We start from the raw sequence: 18,555 nt of genomic DNA on the forward strand, positions 1-18,555 counted from the left end.
CCTTGTGGGAAGGTTGAATTGTTTAGACTCATAGGTTTTGTTAGTCTCAGAGGTCAAGATGAAATTCCAAAGCTTCATCATCTTCACAGTGAAATGAGGCAGGTTATGTAGGTCGGCTTTGAATAGTTGAAGATCATGTTTAAGATCAGCAACTTTATCCTCAATGGAGGGAGGATCTAAAGTATGTATGGATGGTCTAGGGGTAGATAGCGAGTGTGATCCTTTAGAGGGGGGAGGGGTGGTCCGCAGGGTGGGTAGCTCGTAGTTGAGGAGGGAAGTAGCTCAGGAGGTGTCGGGAAGATGCGGTCTAGTAGATTGTGTACTAGAAGCGGCGAATAGAGTAGGGGTAGGAAGAGGTTTCGAATCTGCTTAGTCGATTGGCCTCTTGAGTCGTTGGGCAGTTGCAACCAGTGGACTGGTGATCGTGGTGGACGAGTGGGGAGCGCCCACTGGGGCACAGGTGTTGAAGAAGGGCAATTAGTAGACCTGTAGTTCTCCAGATTACTGTTAACTTTAGAGCAGTGAGCATTGTGCCCCAGTGTATTGCGAGCTAAGGGAGAAGGCAAGTCACATAAGTTGGTTCTCTGGGGTGGTTCCAGGAGTCTTTCTTCGTAATACCAGGCTTAGGTCCATCAGCAACAATTACACCATTGTGGGAGCAAAGGGACAGGTCATGCAGAGGCAGTAAGGAAGAAGAGGTAGGCGATTCAATTGTGGAGCGGGAGAACAGAATTTGATTTGGTGAGGTGAGGTGATTTCAGTCATATGCTTTTATAAGGATATTCCCGTTGTTGTATAAGGAAATGGTTTGTTTGGCCTTGAAGTCTGATGAGGGCATTCTGAAGCTCCGAAAACAGTGAGGCGTTTTCATAGAAGCGTTTTCATAGAGGTCTAATTCCGGAGCATGGATGTTATGACTCTTCTCTTTTAAGCTATTCTGTTAGTGAAGAAGATAAGGTCATTAACCACAACCCCTTTTGAGGTAGAAAAGTAGGCATCAGAGATGAGCATTTCCGGGTACTGTTTGAGTAATTTATGCTTGAAATTCTTGGCAGCTATTTTTGATAAGTTGAGGGTAGTTAATCTTGAAGGCATTACGACCCACCAGTGACAGCAAATTGTTGTTGGGGATGTTGTTTGGCGCCATGAAGGTTATTGGAACAATGGTGTGAGGAGAGTGCACTTTATAGTTGTAGTGGATCTTTCAAAAAAGACCATTACAGGATGCCCGCCCTATTTGATTTGAGCCAAAGTGGTTGCTGGAACAATGGTGTGCGGGTGAGTGGAGTTCTGTATCAATTAAAGGATCTTCACTTCCTCTTTCAATTTAAATTTGTTTGGTGGTTGGGTATAAGCGACCAATCCAAATTGGCCTTCACTTCCTCTTTTAATTTAAATTTGTTTGGTGGTGGAGTATAAGTGACCAATCCAAAATGGCCTCCATTCAGGGGGTTAAATCCTTTCCTCTTTCTATCTCTATTGGAGGTAGTCAAGAGGGGATGGGCATTCAGGGGGGATATAGGCACAGAGGGGCTGTAGCAGACTTCTTCTATTTCTATTGAGTCTCAGCCTGGAGGGGGAGCATCAAAATGGATGCCAGTCTCAGCATTGTAGTCAATGATGGGGCACTGGCGAGTGAGGTGTCAGTCCAGGTAACAAACTGGTAACAAAATACAAGGGTTCGTAAGCAATGATACAGGACTGATGGGTGGGACGTCTGGTGGTAGTGATGGGCTGCAGATCATACCCTTAAAAATAAATGATAAGGCAGGAACAAGGGTGGGGGTGAGAAAGGAAGAATAGATAGGGCGAGAAGAAGTTATAATTTTGGAGGTGCAATCAGACTGCCGCCATTACAAGATGGCCACTCCTAAAGCTCGTGGTAAATATTCTGAAGCTAGAGTTAAAAAAGTCCTACTTTACTTTTTGTGGAAGAGCAAGTCATCCGTCCTATGTCTGTTTCCATACATGTTCTACTTTCCTTTAGGTGGAGAGTAAGTCAGAAGTGCATATAATTTGTGGAAGAGCAAGTCAGCAGTCCTTGGACTGTTTCAATAAACATAGTGAAAGGGCCGCCATCTTAGAATGAGGCCCTCCTGTCTGAGGGAATCCCAAGATGGCCGGTAAGGCACTGCCGAAATCAGATTCCTTAGAACTGCAGAGCCCCAACAAACTTTGGAGCATTAGGTGCATTTGGGCAGTTCTCTAACCTCCCCCCCCATCCCCCCCCGGGTAACGCTCTGCAGTGATCTCAGCCACAAACCCCCAATATTATTGGCAGGGCTGGAAAGGTCTCATCATGTTCTTTGCGGGGCTGGGCGTGAGATTTCCCAACTGGAGGTGGCGGGTAGTGGGCATAGGCACAAACTGTGAAAGAGCTCAAGTGGCAGCCACGGAAGCCTCAAGGTGATGAGTCGCCTCAGGAAAGAAGAGGCGGCCCTCCAGTGCTTCAGCCTGGGGAGCGAGAGGCTTGCAAGGGTGGTTCAGGCGGGGAGAAGCAGCCCTCAATAATGCGATCAGAGGTGCGGGACGCTTGCAACGGAGGCCGTCCCACCGCCAACCAACGTAGGCTCCGTACTGCTGCACAATCTGAGTCGCAGTCAGATAGAGAGATTAGAGGACAGTGAGCGCAATCGCCAACAAAGCAGTTCAGGGGGCAAAAACTCACTAAACTTCCGCACCCTCCCAGCTGCTGACAGACTTAATTTCTTATTCTTCGACAAGCTGGTGACAGAAGCGGGCACTAATGCGTGGGTCCGAGTCAGGTCAGCAGCGCCAAGAAAGGAGTTGTTTCCCGGTTAGCTGGATTTGACAGGAGAGTCCTGGTTTTTCCACATCCATCTCAGCAAATTTCATTAAATTTAGCACAAGCTGGTTTCCAGAGAGGATTGACTGAACACAGAGAGTTGTACGTTTTGATATATTTCAGTGAGAAATTCTTTGGCAGGCCAAGCTGAAAGCAATTTAGGAAACAGATTTTACTGTATGCAAAAACTGTATTTAAACTTATTGGAATGGGACGTCTGCTGGGGGCTCTGGAGACCCTGCTTCCCCGCCCTATGTTGATCTCCTGGCAAGTCAATGGAAAGTTGCTGTAGGTTTTCTTGATCTCTACCGCAGTGAACATAACAATCATACATGTCCACTGAGGGTCTCCCTATATACATGGATTGAGACCCTAGAGCTTGGCTATGAGGTTGAGGCGTTGTGGACAGCACTCCCCTCTTTTGCAAAGAGTGGCTACTGCACTCTGCCCAGGCTGTGGTAGACTGACAGTGGTGGCAATACTAATCTATACTCGGGGTTACATGTAACCCTGTATTCTTTAGGAGGGACTGCGTACTAGCCCCCTCCTGATAAAGTCTGTGCAGTCTCACTTACTCTGGATGTTTTTGCAACTGCCATTTCTGGGATGTGTATTTTGAGAGCCAGTGGGTGCACTGGGGAGACGATGGTGAGCCAGAGCATTGTGTTTAGGGTAGGCCAAACTGGTATCTATTCTGTGGGACATTCCAGTAACCCTGTGCCCCTCCCTAGTCTGTATAGAAGCTTGGTGGGTCTGATACGCACTAACTCTTAGGCACCCACAAGGAATTGTTCAGAAAGCTGATATCCAGGGGAGTTAGATTGCCATTCCCTGCAACCCGGGAACAGGGTTGAATTTGAGAAGGGGTCTCTGTGACAGATTACCGGTGAGAGGAATTTGCCAGTCTGACGAAAGGAGCTGGGCTTCAGCTCATCAGGCGGCAGAGAATGAGCTGTCTGTAAGGTTTGTGGAGGCTATTGGTGATTTGGAACACAAGGAAACTACACACAGCTATTCAAGATAAGGAAACTTGCTGAACATCAACATTGAGGGAGACGGGGGGCTCCAAACTGTCATTGAGGGAGAGACTGCTTTGCCCCGCCCCTCCTGGTACTGTGGCTGCTACCAGTTACAATCTGTAGCTGGAGGAAGAGCGTGCTGATGAAAAACGTACGATTGTAACCTTTGTACCCTGCCCCACGACTTGCATAGATTCCGGCTTCTTCCTTACTTGTTCTGCAATACAGCAAGTAGCACCCTGCTAGAAAATGTAGACTGACCAGTGGTCATTTACAACACCAATAGCTCTAACTCTTGCAAAAGCAAGACCTATTGCATTGCAAATGCTTGTTTGAGGCATTGTGGCAGCTTACTGAACCATAGAGCAAAGGGTGAAAGATAATTAATTTTATATATATATATATATATATATATATTATCCTCAGCACCTTCCGTGTAGAATCTGCCACCTCCTGATCGAGAGCTGCTTCGTTGTTAAGGGACCCCACGGAAGCGGGTTCCGTCAAATTTTTCACCAAACTCCTCCCAATTTCTTGAAGGAAAACAAAGCCTTGTGCAGTTGTTAAAGCGTTTATTCAGCCACTTGTCAAACGCGTTTCGAGTGCGTTGCACCCTTGTTCACTGACAACGAGATCCAAGTATTGCGGCCATTTTCAGTGTAACACACGTGATTTCCTAAAACTACAATTTCAGTGCATGTGAAGAGAGACTTGTAGTTTTTTCACATATTCCATTCGATGTATTATCCCCAATGTGATTGACTCACCCATGACAATGATATATAAATAATATTCTTTTAATTTAATTATGTAATCAATATAAAATATAATTTATAATGATAATTAACATTTCAGAAATTGTATTAATACAATTATAATTCACGTCAATTTAAAAGAATTATACCCAAGTGGGTCTATTTTGTATCGTGGCGTTTTGTCAATCTATCAATCAAGCCCTAGTGGGCATTAACAATCACAATGTAAACAGTAATACTAGCTTTCAAGTCTCAAGATAAAAACTTTTCTTATTTTTCTTACTTCTAAAACCAGAATTTCTTTTCAGTTAATTTCTATAAGTGTGTGTACAGATCTTCCTCCACATTTAAACCTTCTGGCTGCTTCAAATTTAATTCTACTATATAACGTGACTCCAATCTCCTCAGCTTTTTTTCTCTATTGCCTCGCCGTGGGTTCTTCTCTAGCGCATCTATCACATAGCACGTGAATCCCCCTACATTCTTATTGTGGAACCTCTCAAAGTTTTGGGCGACAGGATATGATCTGTCACCATTTCTTATGGCTCTCAAGTGTTGGAGGATTCATTTAAGTACTTCTAAGATTGTGCTGCCCACGTACCTCAGGCCGCAAGGGCACTGCAGCACGTAGACAGCAAAATCTGTTTTGCAAGAAATTTTCCTCTTATTTTTCTCATGTTTTTACTTAAACCTGGTTTTTATCTTTCTGTATTTACCCCATATGTGCACGCTTTGGACTTGGTGCACTTCACAAAACCCTGCCGTTTAGTTGGTGGTTTTAAGTTGGGGTTTTTTAAAGTATTTTTAACCAGAGTTTGCTTGAGGGATCTTGCTCTACGGAATGTGATTTGCGGCCTCCGGGAATCAGATTTACCTAGGATTGGGTCATTTTTGATTAAATGCCAGTGTTTGTTTAGGATACCTCTTAGCTTATCATGTTGAGCACTGTAAGTTGTTACAAATCTACATTGATTGTTTGCATCCATTTGTTTCTTTCTTTGTTCACCTCTTTTTTCTCAAATAACATTTCCTCCCTCTTCCTTTAATTTGCTCTGTAAATTGCATCATCAACCCATTCTTCTGGGTATCCTCTTGCCTTGAATCTTTGTTTTAACACTTTCATTTCCTTCTTTATCTCTTTTTCATTGCTGCAATTGCGCTTGGTGTGCAGACATTCACCGTAAGGAATACTCCTCTTTAGATTCACAGGATGAAAGCTCTTTACATGCAAAAGAGTGTTGCTGGAGGTGGGTTTCCTCTATAGCTTTTTGTTTCAAGATAGTATCGGCGGGGGGGCTCACGCCCCCCCCCGCAGACCGCCTCCCCCCGGGTCTTCTTGGAACTGGGTGGGGGGGCTCGCAGCCCCCCCAGCCCCGGGGACCACCACCCCGGGGCTTGAAATAATTTGGGATGGGGGGCTCTCAGGCCCCCCCAGCCCCGGGGACCACCACCCCTCGGGGCAACTTTTCAATGTGGGAGGGGGGCCACGCAGCCCCCCTCCTGGATCCTTGACTAGGCCCTGGGGACCGCCACCCCCCAGGGCCGGCTCCTGCAGTGTCCCGGGGTGCCCACCCCCGGGACACTGCTGTTTGCAATGACAGGGAGGGAGCCTCGCGGCTCCCGCCCTGTCATTGCAAACTGCTTTGCTTCATTGAAGCGAGAGCAGGGAAACCTGCTCTCGCGTCAGTGAAGCAAAGCTGATTGCTTTTCCACATGGGGAGCAGCATGTTAGCTGCTCCCCATGTGGAAAAGCAATGCCGGCTCCCGCAGGACACGGGTAGCCGGCTGGGACCGTGGGGGGATTGGGGACCCTCCCACGGCCCCCAAAGGAGGCCAGGCCCCGGGGGATGGGGTCCCCGGGGCCATAAGTGGCCTGGGAGGGGGGCCACGCGCCCCCCTCCCAATTAAAAAAACAACAAAAAAACAATGGCCGGCCCCGGGGGATGGGGTCCCCGCGGCCTTAAAGTGGCCAGCAGCCCCCCTCCATCAATTTTTATTTATTTTTTTTATTTAAAAAGGGCCATGCCCTGGGGGATGGGGTCCCCGGGGCAAATTATGGCCTCGGGAGGGGGGCCACGCGGCCCCCTTCCCGATTTTTTTTTTTTTATAAATCAAAATTGGGGGCAGGCCACGGGGGATGGAGTCCCCAGGGCCAAAAAAATGGAAAAAGAAGCATAACCCTGAACGAAACATGCATAGTATTCACTTAGGCCTAAAAAAGCCCTTAGAGAATCTTTGTCATTTGGAATGGCTGCTTCATTAATACCTTTTAGTAAGGATACTTTAGGTTTAATGCCATCCCCTGAAATATTGTGTCCTAAATAGTTGACTTGTTGTGATATAAATTTACATTTCTCAAAATTGACTGTCATACCCCAAGTACCCAACTTACTAATGACCTCTTCCAAGAGTATAATGTGTTCATCTAAACTCTCAGTGTGAACTAAGATGTCATCTTGAAAGGCCTGTACGCCCTCTAGGCCCCCAAAAATGTGATCCATAAGACGTTGAAATATACTGGCAGCGGATGCCAATCCAAATGGCATACGCTTGTACATATATACACCAAAAGGCGTTACAAAAGTAGTCAGGTGTTGTGAATTTTCAGATAACGGTATCTGATGGTACGCAGAGCGTAAATCAATTGTTAAAAAATACTTGCTCCCACCCAGTCTGGATAACATTTCATGAATACGTGGGAGAGGATGACAATCGACCAGGATATTTCTATTAAGAACTCTCAGGTCAGCATATAGGCGTATATCCCCATTGCTTTTTCGTGCGTCGACAGCTGCAGAAACCCATTCTGATGATTCAACTTGTTTGATAATACCCTGAGAACACATGTCATCAAGTAATTTCTTAAGATCGTTTCTGGCTGAAAGAGGAATTGGTCTGACTTTTTGTATAACAGGAATAGCATTGCTCTTCAATACAATATTATGTTCAAAATTCTTAATGACCCCAATCTTGTTAGAAAATACTTGAGGAAATTTAACTTGTAACCTCTTAGTAAAATTATCACAGATGTTCGTTAAAATGGGCATATCGCCAAGTATGACTGGTTCATCATGACCTGGCCTTAAAATAATACCTAGCTTAGCTTGATCCTGCCAACCCAGAATATCGCGTCCATTAACAGCTACATACATTTTTGTGAAAATATTTCTCCCTTTAAACAAAATGCTATTCTAAAAATATCCTCTCATTATGATGTCATACTCCCCAAAAGCTTTGGGATTAATGGTTGTAGGTTTCAATAGTTTCCCTGACCAGAACTTATAAAATGTGTTCTCAGCTAAAATTGTAATTGGAGATCCTGAATCCGCCATTACGTCTAAATCAATTACAGTAATTTTCACGTCACATATGGGGCCTTTACACCGTTTCTCATGATCACCCAGTGCACTGATCTCCGCTGATGATACCGACACATTACTAATAGCTTCTGACAATATATCATTTTCCACATCAAGCTGACTTACTCTGACCCTTGTTTTGTTAGCATGACAAACATTATAAAAATGTCCAATTTTTTTACGATTGTTACACCTCTTGCCTTGAGCAGGACAATTCTGAAAATTACCTAAATGGAATTTCGAACCACATCTGTAACAAGCTCCACTCACTCTCTTGTCACTGTTCCTTTTGCCTATATTCTTTTGTGATATCAAATGTATGTTTGTATCCTTACTACCTGATGTGACTTCTACAGCAGAGACCTTAGGAATGTCTGAAGACACATTAATACAGGATTCAGACAATATTTTTGACGAAACCACAGAACGTTCCATACTCCTAGCTATATCCATAACCTCATCTAGTGATGGATTCTTACATGTCAATATGCGTTCCTGAATTTTTTTGTTAAAGCAATTAAAACTAACTGATCACGTAGAGCAGTATCCAAATAATTGTCAAAAACACATTTAGAATCTAAAACACACAATACAGCAAAATAGTCTTCAATAGATTCCTCTGCAGATTGTTTACGTTTAAAGAATTTATGTATTTCCACCATTACTGAAGGTTCGTCAATATACTGCTTTCCAATGCGTGCTAACGCTTCTTTGTAGACATCCCATGAATCATTTCCAGATGGTGCAGGAACTACAGGTAAGTTATCGAAAAATTCCTGCCCAGAGTTGTCCAAATGGTTAAACAATTTTGCTTTTTTTACGAGCTGCTGAATATTTGATACCGTCTATGGCTTCAAGATAGTTTTCAAAGGTTCTTAACCATTTGTGCCATGGTTTTGCTGGTTTTCCAGGCAGTTAAAGAAATGGAGGAGGTTGCATAACATTGGAGCTGTTACTAGAAGCCATTATCTAGCAATTTGTTACTTAAGTAAAAAAAAAAAAAAAAAATTATAATAACTTAACAACAAAATACAATTCAATTAAGATGTGAGAATAGTGTAAATGAATTAGGTAAATACCATTGTTACAAGTTATTTCACATTGAACAAGTAAATAAACGCTTCCAAAATATGTTCTTCGCGTTAAAACGCGCTTTGTATGGTTGCTAGGCAACCGATGCTGACTCTTGACAAAATGGAGGCACGCAGCGTAGACTTGCGCGATGACGCTTGAAATATTACGAAGAGATAGCGCGTCAGCTGTAGAATCGAACTTCACGTGAAGGGAATGCCGCTCCGTTGAAGCTTTTCATAAGATGCAGACAAACGGCTTCATACTCCGCTTCAATAGCGCAGATGTTAACTGCCACAAAAACGATGCCACACGAGACACACAAGAAGTAAGTAGTCTTTCACGGCATGTAAATAATTAACAATTCGATTGCAGAAACAGCGCAACTGTCTGTGCAAGTGTAAAAACAAAACCGTCAGCGCCACGGTTCACATCAAAGAACGCACTAGGTCAAGTCACACACTCTGCATGAAAATTGATACAGTACGTTACCGAATGCCTCCTCCGTGTTTTTTCTCCAACTCCTTTGAAGGATTCAAATTCCATTATCTTCTTTTCACTAGTTATATTGGAGATTGTTGAAATTCACGAGGTTAAATCTTTGTCGGTGGGTGCATAAATATATCGTCGCCATTAAATGTAATATAGATGGATTATGATTTCCAAATAAAGCAAATCCACAAGAAGTAAAGTTGAAGATTTAATCACAGAAAGGACCCACGACCTTCTTCTCCAGTTTCCAAGTCAGTTCTGCCCACAGTCAAGAACAAACATTCCCACAATAACATTCTAACACTAACATTCCTTAAAGCTACATTCCTGAAACTTACGTTCTACATTCTTAAGACATGAAATAGATAAATATATTTCCATATATTACACCGCGTCACCGCAGGCTTGATCACACGACGCGCTGGACCAAAGTGAATCATTTTAAAGTGACAGAGTGAAACTGATCGTGATTCGCCCCTCCCCCTCAATAGAGTTAGAAGACATACTATACAAATTAGCATCATAGCAACACAGTATTTCCAATTGCGATATGACCTCAATATGTTGTGTTTTATCAACAAGTGTTATAATAAAACAATCTCTATATTGATTTTGTTAGATTCTGGTCATATGTACTAGTTGGAATCTTAAATGCAGCTGCTTACATGATATGTATGAGTTGAAGGGGATTTAAATCAATAAAGTGCAAGTGCAAGTGATTAAAAGTCACAGTATGTCGTCGACTATTTAGCAGCATAGTCGACTACATTATGAATTTTTGGAGGCCGGATTTATGCCTGGTTTTCTTGTACAATATATATATAGGTAGTTTTTTAAAGGGTGCCATGAAACGGGTCTCTATCGGGCTCTGTTTTGTGCCCTGGCACAGGCGGTCCGTTTTTTTCCGGACTGCAGTGAGAGCAGGCACATGATGTGCGCGTGCTCACACTGCTCACTTCTCACTAGTGGAGAAGTGACGGCATGATGTCATGCCAAGTGAGCGTTGTAGGGGAAGGGAAATCCTTTAAAAGAGAGACATTTTCTCTCTGGATTTCCCTTCTCTTTTTGAAACTCAGGAGCAGCAACATTGTCGTGGTGTCACCAGGGCCTTAAGTGGAAGCTTTTTCAATATTATATACATGCCATAGTTGCTAGAGTGACCAACCGTCCGTAATTTGGACCTCACGTCCGTAGTCCGTATGGGTCCCTTTTACGGCGCATTTTGTCCGTAATTTGGCAATTGCATGGAGGAGCGCTACTCCCTGCGAGAAGCCTCAACCCCTGATGGGGCTGCCTCGCACTCCTCCTCGAGCACAAGAGCAGCCCCACCCACCCATTGTCATTCTCTCTGCGGCTGATGATTGTCACATACAGAATGACAATGGGCCAGTTTGAGCTGTTACACCCTGCTCTCTGTTTAACTGTCCTTTTGCCTCCATTGGTCTGCTCTGGCCTTCTTCCGGGGAGTGTCATGATTACGCTTATTATGCACATGCTATGCAGATTGCCCTGGAACAATCTGTTTAATGCTCAGTGTTTCACACAAGGAGACTCTGGCTTGCCAGGGCGGCTGGGGCAGCGCTGATCAAATGATTTGACAAACCCTTCTCCCGCACATTTGGAGCCTGCTGCAGATTCACCCAGTCACCCAACTCCAGATCTGCCTTCCAACACTCATCCTCGATCTCAAATCGGCAGTCCTTTCCTTTGAAGATTATGCGCTCATGTATTTATCCTTAATAACTTTATAATCAACTCAAACCGCCTTAAGCCCGACTAGATCTATAGCCTGACGGTTATATTCTAGGAGATATTAATTCATACTTCCCTGCCCCTCCAAACTGTTCCGCAATTTCGGTCTGTGAACAGTTGACCCTGTGCTCACCTGTTTTAATACACAGATGCTTTAGAATGATTCTATCACTGGCTCGTAGTTAATAAACGCTGATGAAGGTTGCTTCCTAACTTTCTTGAAGTGTATTGGCATAAAGGCCAATCGGAAGATTTGGGGAGAAGTTGGTGCTTCTGCAGGACGCTGTGGTTGGTAAACATCTTTGTTGGACTTGGCTGTCTCTTGCGCATTAAATGATGCGTTGGTTTTAGGTCTGGCCCTACTCATGCTGTCTCAAAGTTTATAATAAACATGAATTTATACATGGTGAGTGAACCCACATTGGCTCTTCACAGCAAGTGACAAATTACATGTGTACAGCAGCCCAAAAAGTGGTGCCCTTCAGTGCCTGGGCTTTGTGCCTGGGCTGCTGGGCCACACCTTTATTTGAATTTTTAATATGTTTGCTATTTTTTCCACATTGCTTATGCTTGCAGTAGAAATAAATAACCTTAGAAGATTGGAATATGGAGCATACACGCGTGAAAGGGAGGGTGGAGAGCTGGAAGAAAGGATGGATGAGTGAAAAGTTGAATGGGTGGACGGATGAGTGACTGGGTGGATGGATGAGTAAGTGGAAGGATGAGTGAAAGGATAAATGGTTGGAGGCATGAACGAGTGAAAGGGAGGGTAGATGGACTGAAGGATGGATAGATGAGTGAAAGGGTGGATGGATGAGAGAAAGAATGGATGAGTGAAAGGGTGAATGAGTGATAGGGTCAATAGATTGTTTTATGAGTGGATGGATGAGGGGGTGGATGGGTGAAGGGAGGATGGAAGGATGACTGGCTAAGTGAAAGGGGAATGGAGAGAGAAAGGGAGGATAGATGGATGGATGAATGATTGGCAGAATGGATGGGCGAATGGGTGCCTGGATGAGTGAAAAGAAGAATGTAAAGATGTATGAGTGAAATAATGCATACATGAGTGAAAGGGAGGGTGGAGAGCTGGAAGAAAGGATGGATGGATGAGTGAGTGAAAAGTTGAATGGGCGGACAGATGAGTGACTGGGTGGATGGATGAGTAAGTGAAAGGATGGCTGGATGGGTGAAAGGGTAAATGGATGTATGGATGAGTGAATGGATGGATGGGTGGAAAGTGGATGGATATGTGAAAGGATGGATTGGGTGAAAGGTAGGATGGATGATGGATGGATGGATGGATGAGTGAAAGGGTGGATGGAGGGATGGATGAAGGAAATGATGGATAGAAGTATAGATGATGGATATGTTTGCAAATGGTTGAAAAGGTTTCGATATGGATGGGCACACAGATGGAAGGACAGCATGAATGGTGAAAGACTGGATGAATGAAAGAATTAATAGATGCAGAATGAAAATTTGAAAAGGTGGATATCAAGAATTCGATGGAAGTATGGATGGCCAGATCCTTGGACGAGAGCTCTTCTGGGGAGTGTTGTGGTGACTTGCTTTGCTTTCTTGGTGCCATAAGAGCTTTAGTTCAAAGTGGGAGGTATTAACATTTTCTGGCTACTCCCTCGCCTATGTGTTACTATTCTGTATTTGCTGTGTGCTTATGTGTGGGATCTATACATCATGCATATGGCATTTTGAGTGACACCCAACTGCTATGTGAATGTTACACTAATAATTGTAAATGTTTGCATGTTTTGTTTTAGGTGTAAGGTTTTAGGGAGAGCCTCATAGTGCCATGAGATGTGCTTGAGATGTATATTGTGTTTGTAGCAAAAGGCAAGGCGTAAAAAATAAACGATGTAATGGTGTATCGACAGTGCCTTCTTAAGGAAAGCTGCAGGGAAAAGCACCTTTGTGACTTCATCAGCTAGTGCAACTCACTGTGAAGCCCCCATAAGCAAAGTTAGATTCCATATTTTAAGTTCCACTTGCTGAAACACCCATAGTGCGTTCCCTAGAGTGGGTTCATTACAGCAATCCTCGGAGGTAGCTGTTCATGCTCTATAAATGGCTGTATTATTATTATTTAGTTCGCCTATGCGTGCCGCTTTACATCTCACAATGGCACTCATATATGAGATGCTAGTAACAAAGACTATCCGAGCAGATCTTCCTGACCACTTCTCTAACCAAACATGCCTGCTCAGGACCATGAGTTGTAAACAAAATATCGGACTGGACAACCCAGTGCAGTAACCATATAAATAGATTATTATCATATGAAATACAACAAAAAACATGCACAGTTGCTCAAAGCTGCGAGTATACCAAAAAACCATGAAGTGCACGATTGTCTCAACCTAATATGAACTTATTTCTGACTTATACTTAAGTGTTTTTCTATTTACTAACTTGAATACTATTGCGCAACTTCCTCTGCTGTGTCTGTAAAACTTACTTTTTGTCCTGAATTTTTACACTTACCGTCCTGAATTTGCACCCATGCCAGTTGGTCACCCTAATAGTTGCTGCTTATTTATCTTATGCAACTAACAACCACTGACAAAGCGATTAGTTTTGACTTCTTGTAGGTATGATGTTACTTGTTGTATCATATATCTAGATGCAATGACAGAAACAGCAAAATACAAGTCGGGCGGCACACTATGCTAAGCACAGATTTTTACCTTAAGAGTGTTAAAGCCACGCCCTTAATTACATTGGCCACGCCCCTTTGAGAGACCCTCCAGTTTTTAATCCCACTTAAAGCCCTGTATATATATCACCTGCCCATCCACTACTAGACAGTATAGAAGTATATAGTAAGGCTTTAGATAACGGAAAGAAAATATTATTTATGTTATTGACAGAGGCACGCGAAATAAGATGACCACCTGTCTACGACTTACAAGCACCGGGTGCCCAGTTTACAGTCCGTCGTCCGCAGCTGATCTTTTCGACGGGCTTCACTTCAATCATCAGGACACAGCGGGATCGCAAAATAACCCATCCAACAACAGTATTGTGAGAGTAGAAGGCACTCCTAATATGTAAAGGGACTCAGGATTGGCGCATTCGGTGGCATCTAGACCAATCCTAGTTCGTCACACAACTCCGAAACATGACTGGCTTTCCAGCCCTCACAACCATTTTTTCCGGGCACTGCAGACCTCATTCAATCGACGAGTGATGCCCATTCTGGCGTTATGGGTCAGTGTTCGGATTATGTAACAGCCGGTTCCATACCTTTTGGCAGCTGCTCGTGCGTTTGTGGTCCAGGGTTGGTTGAAAACCATACGTGATACGTCCGGTCTCTGGCAGGATACAGAGTGGCAGTTTTGGCATTTACTGGCAAAGGATATTCCCGTTTGTTATGTGGCAATGGCTCAAATGGCACCCTCTGCCTCATTGACTGCTCTGTATTTTTAACATGTCTGACCTTTGCGGTTTTCTATAGCGTGTACCTGCAACGTAGATAAAAGACGAGGCGCGCTTATGTCTTTGTTTACAAGCATGATGGTCCGTGGAAGAGGACCTAGAATGAAAGCACTCGCCCTAGCTCAAAAATAAATAAGCATAAACTTATATTGGCTAATTTGTGGCTCATGGTTGCCAAGAGGGATATAGCTAAACATTGGGGTGATCATCGGTCCTTACACTCGAAGAATGGAGAGCAAGCCTAGACCTATATATGGTAGTGGAGAGGGTGACATATAAGGCGAGAGGCTGCCCCTGGAAGTTCCGAAAGTTATGGGCACCATGGAAAAAATATTATGGGTTGGATCTGGGCGAAGAGGAGGGGAAATTGCCCTTACCAGAGGTTGTAGTGGGGAATGGATCCTGAGGATGGCGAGGCCGGTTGTCAGGGATTTGATTCAATTGGTTCTGACCCTTAGCGTAGGTATATGCACTGTGTTGAAATCTAACCTCGTGTTCGCTTTCAGGAGAAATATAGATGTACTTTTTGCCCTATGTCCATTGCGATTACCCCACTGCCGGACTGTAACGTGCATTCATGACTTTTCTTTGGAACATATGTTCACATTATTGCAAATAAACCTATTTTGAAAAAAAAAGAATAAATAAGCAACATATTTATTAATTTTGCGTAGAGCCAACTAACCAGTGACGTTTGCCATCTCTTGAAGCCCTAATAAAAATGGGTGAAAGCAGGGGCCAAGTCCTAAGAAATACTGGAGAGGGAACATGAGTGTAGGCAATGTTCATCAGTACCTCTTCATAAAAAGTACTGTCACAACCTTATCACGCCCTCCTTTACAGTCATAAGTGAGGTAAAAACGTAGTAGTGGCCAATACAAACGCATGTAAGCATGCAATTTACGGTTCATATTTTCATATAAAACCACATGGTGTTAATTATAATTTTTCTGTTTTTATTGGCAAGAAGTCATATTATTTAAGCTCTATAATAAATACATTAGATAATATTGCAAATGGAAATGTGAAACAAACATTTAAATTATTTTGCTAATGTCACATTAAAATTTTCCATGTATGAAGGAGTTGACCTCATGAAGGAAACAAAATTACATTTTAAAAAGGGTTGCTCTTTTTTCGTTCATTCAAAAAGCGCAGTTTTCCAACAAATAAAGTAATCCTTCTGCCTTGAATGCTTTAATGCTTGAGTGCTATTATTCGCGCCCACACACAAAGCAGGTCATATTCTCGACCTAATTTTCTCTGACATCCATTCTATTAGAGTTGAGAACCGTCAATGTATGACGTGGACAGGCCACTATCTAATCTCTTTCTCGTTCAACATAGGTAAAACGCAGTTGTCAGGCCAAAAACAATCAATGGTGGGTAGGAACTGGAAGAGAGTGAGTGCAGACATTGTGGGTCCACTGATTATTAATGGTGACCAACCACGCTCCAGGGATCCTAACGCGGACGCAGCACTGTTTAAGGCTAGGATCTCGGCTTCACTTGATGAGGTGGCGCCATTAAAAACTCCTAAATCTCAGAGAGAGTCCCCTTCAGCCCCCTGGTTTTCGGAGGATCTCCGGAGGGAAATAAGTGGATACAAGAGATTGGAAAGGCAATGGAGGAAGGAGTATACTCCAGAAGCGAAGCAGGAGTATAAGATAGCTCTAAACAAAATGCATATAACGATGGGAGTGGCCAGGAAGGAGTTCTACGTTAGACAGATTGAGGGTGCGGAGCACTCAAGCAAATTGATTTTTAGGATCGTGAGATCCTTTACTAACTCTGCTGTGGCTGAAGGGAAAATTTTGCCCTCAGAGTTATGTTCTAACCTAGCCAACTTCTTCGAGAAGAAGATTCAGAATGTATACTCTTCTTTCACATCAGAAGTGTCATTATTGGCTCCCCAGGCTCCAATAACTTGCAAGACTGATGGCACCTTTACAGAGTTTGCCCATATAACCCTGCAAGAATCCTTGGCTGAAATCTTGAGGTGTAAGTCGGGATCTCCCACTGACCCCTGTCCTCCCAAGAGTTTCAGATCACTTGCTCACTGGATTAGTCCGGCACTGAATTTCATCTGGAATGTATCACTGGCATCTTTCCTGATGTCTGGAAACGGGCTCTCCTTTTACCTCTCTTGAAAAAACCTAACGCCGACCCCAAGGAGCTTGGGAATTACCGTCCTATTTCTCTGCTACCGGCAAAAATGTTGGAAAAAATAACGCAGCGCTAACTCACCAAGTATTTCGACTCCCATGACATCCTTCACGACACTTAGTCAGGCTTCCGGACAGTCTATAGCACGGAAACCGCCTTGGTGGAGGTGGCAGAGTCTATAAGAATGTCAATGGACGCTGGAGCTTCTGCTATGCTGATCCTGTTGGATCTGTCTGCGGCCTTTGACACGGTTGCTCATTCCATACTGCTAAACAGACTTGAACAGTTTGGTGTCCAGGGCACGGCCCTCGCTTGGATCCAGTCCTACCTTCATAATCGCACTCAAAGTGTATTTCTCCCACCACACCAATCATCACCTAAGCCGTTAAGGTGTGGGGTACCACAGGGCTCGGCACTAAGCCCCCTGCTCTTAAATATTTACCTGGTACCACTCCAATCTGATTGACACCTGGGACTTGAAGGCTGTTTCATATGTAGACGATACACAGCTGATTTTCTCCTTTAAGGATCAGTCAAGGGACTCATTTGCTAGAGTAACGGGCTGCCTGAAAGACATCATCAGCTGGATGAACAATAACAAGCTGAAATTAAATGCAGACAAGACAGAGATCATGTTTTTTGGTCAGCCCTCTCCCCCGCCCGCAGGACTTTGGTGGCCAGCTGAGTTGGGCACTCTGCCCTGTCTGGCTAAGGATGCTAGAACTCTGGGAGTCAAGTGGGACTCAGCTCTATCTTTCGAAACCCACATACACCATGTCTCGTCGGTCTGCTTTGGCAAGCTGAAAACTTTAAAAAAAAAGTCCTGCACCTCTTGCCAGAGGACAGTAGTCCATGCATCGGTGACATCTCATCTAGATTAAGCTAACAGTCTGTACCTGGGACTCCCCAGGTATCTGATTCACAGACTTCAGATGATTCAGAACGCGGCAGCAAGACTTATTCGCAGAGTGCCTTTCCGTCATCACATTTCCCCTCACATCAAGCTCCTTCATTGGCTCCTGGTTGCAAAGCGCATCGAATTCAAGGCCTTGACCCCTGCTTTTCGGGCAATGCACAACATAGGACCTAGATACCTCAGAAAGAGACTTCTCCCGTATCAATCGGCCCGCACTCTCAGATCTAACTCCAAGCACCTATTGTGCGTTCCCCGGTTTTCCAAGGCCAGAAAGTGAGGAAGGGCCTTCTCAGTCAGGACAGCTATGCTATGGAATGCACTAACTCTACATCTTCGCATACTGTACTCTGAATCAGATTTTCAGGGGCACCTGAAGATGTGGCTCTTCAGCTAGGCTAGTCGCGTCCCTTATCTTCTCACCTGATTTTTTATTTTTTTTATTTTAAATCTGTTTTTATTGACTTTTAGTTTACATTTACATGAACGCGGCTCACTCCTGTACTGAACCATGCATTAGAGCACGTGTTACTGATAGAAATACATATCAAATGCGAGAAGGTAGAGCTTTGTAACAGTCCCTGCGGTGCTTGTCGCACCAGAATGTTCGTAAGTCCCATGAACAGCTCAGACCATGAACATAGCAAATTACAGTACAATGCAATGAAACACAGTTACATCATTACACCGCATGAGGTCTCCCAAACGAATCAATACGGACTTCTAAACAGATATCAATAAAATGAAAGTTAAAAACCCAACAACCTCA

The 18,555-nt window shown here is 43.8% G+C and overlaps 1 protein-coding gene across 6 annotated transcripts in view; it reads right to left on the bottom strand.

The window, feature by feature from the left end:
• FANCE (FA complementation group E) overlaps window positions 1–14,319 on the bottom strand; it is a 202,486-nt gene extending 188,167 nt beyond the window's left edge. For 3 of the 6 annotated variants that reach the window (XM_085651089.1, XM_085651092.1, XM_085651090.1), the window contains exon 1: window positions 14,179–14,300. In XM_085651089.1, coding sequence (XP_085507215.1) covers window positions 14,179–14,248 — 70 coding nt within the window. In that variant the 5' untranslated portion in view covers window positions 14,249–14,300. Of the gene's footprint in view, window positions 1–14,178 lie in introns of all 6 variants that reach the window. The other 3 variants (XM_085651094.1, XM_085651084.1, XM_085651086.1) reach the window with 3 other exon arrangements.
• Window positions 14,320–18,555: the final 4,236 nt, after the last annotated feature.

Source organism: Triturus cristatus, chromosome 1_1 (assembly GCF_964204655.1).
Source record: "Triturus cristatus chromosome 1_1, aTriCri1.1, whole genome shotgun sequence".
In the NCBI taxonomy this organism is placed as follows: Eukaryota; Metazoa; Chordata; class Amphibia; order Caudata; family Salamandridae; genus Triturus; species Triturus cristatus.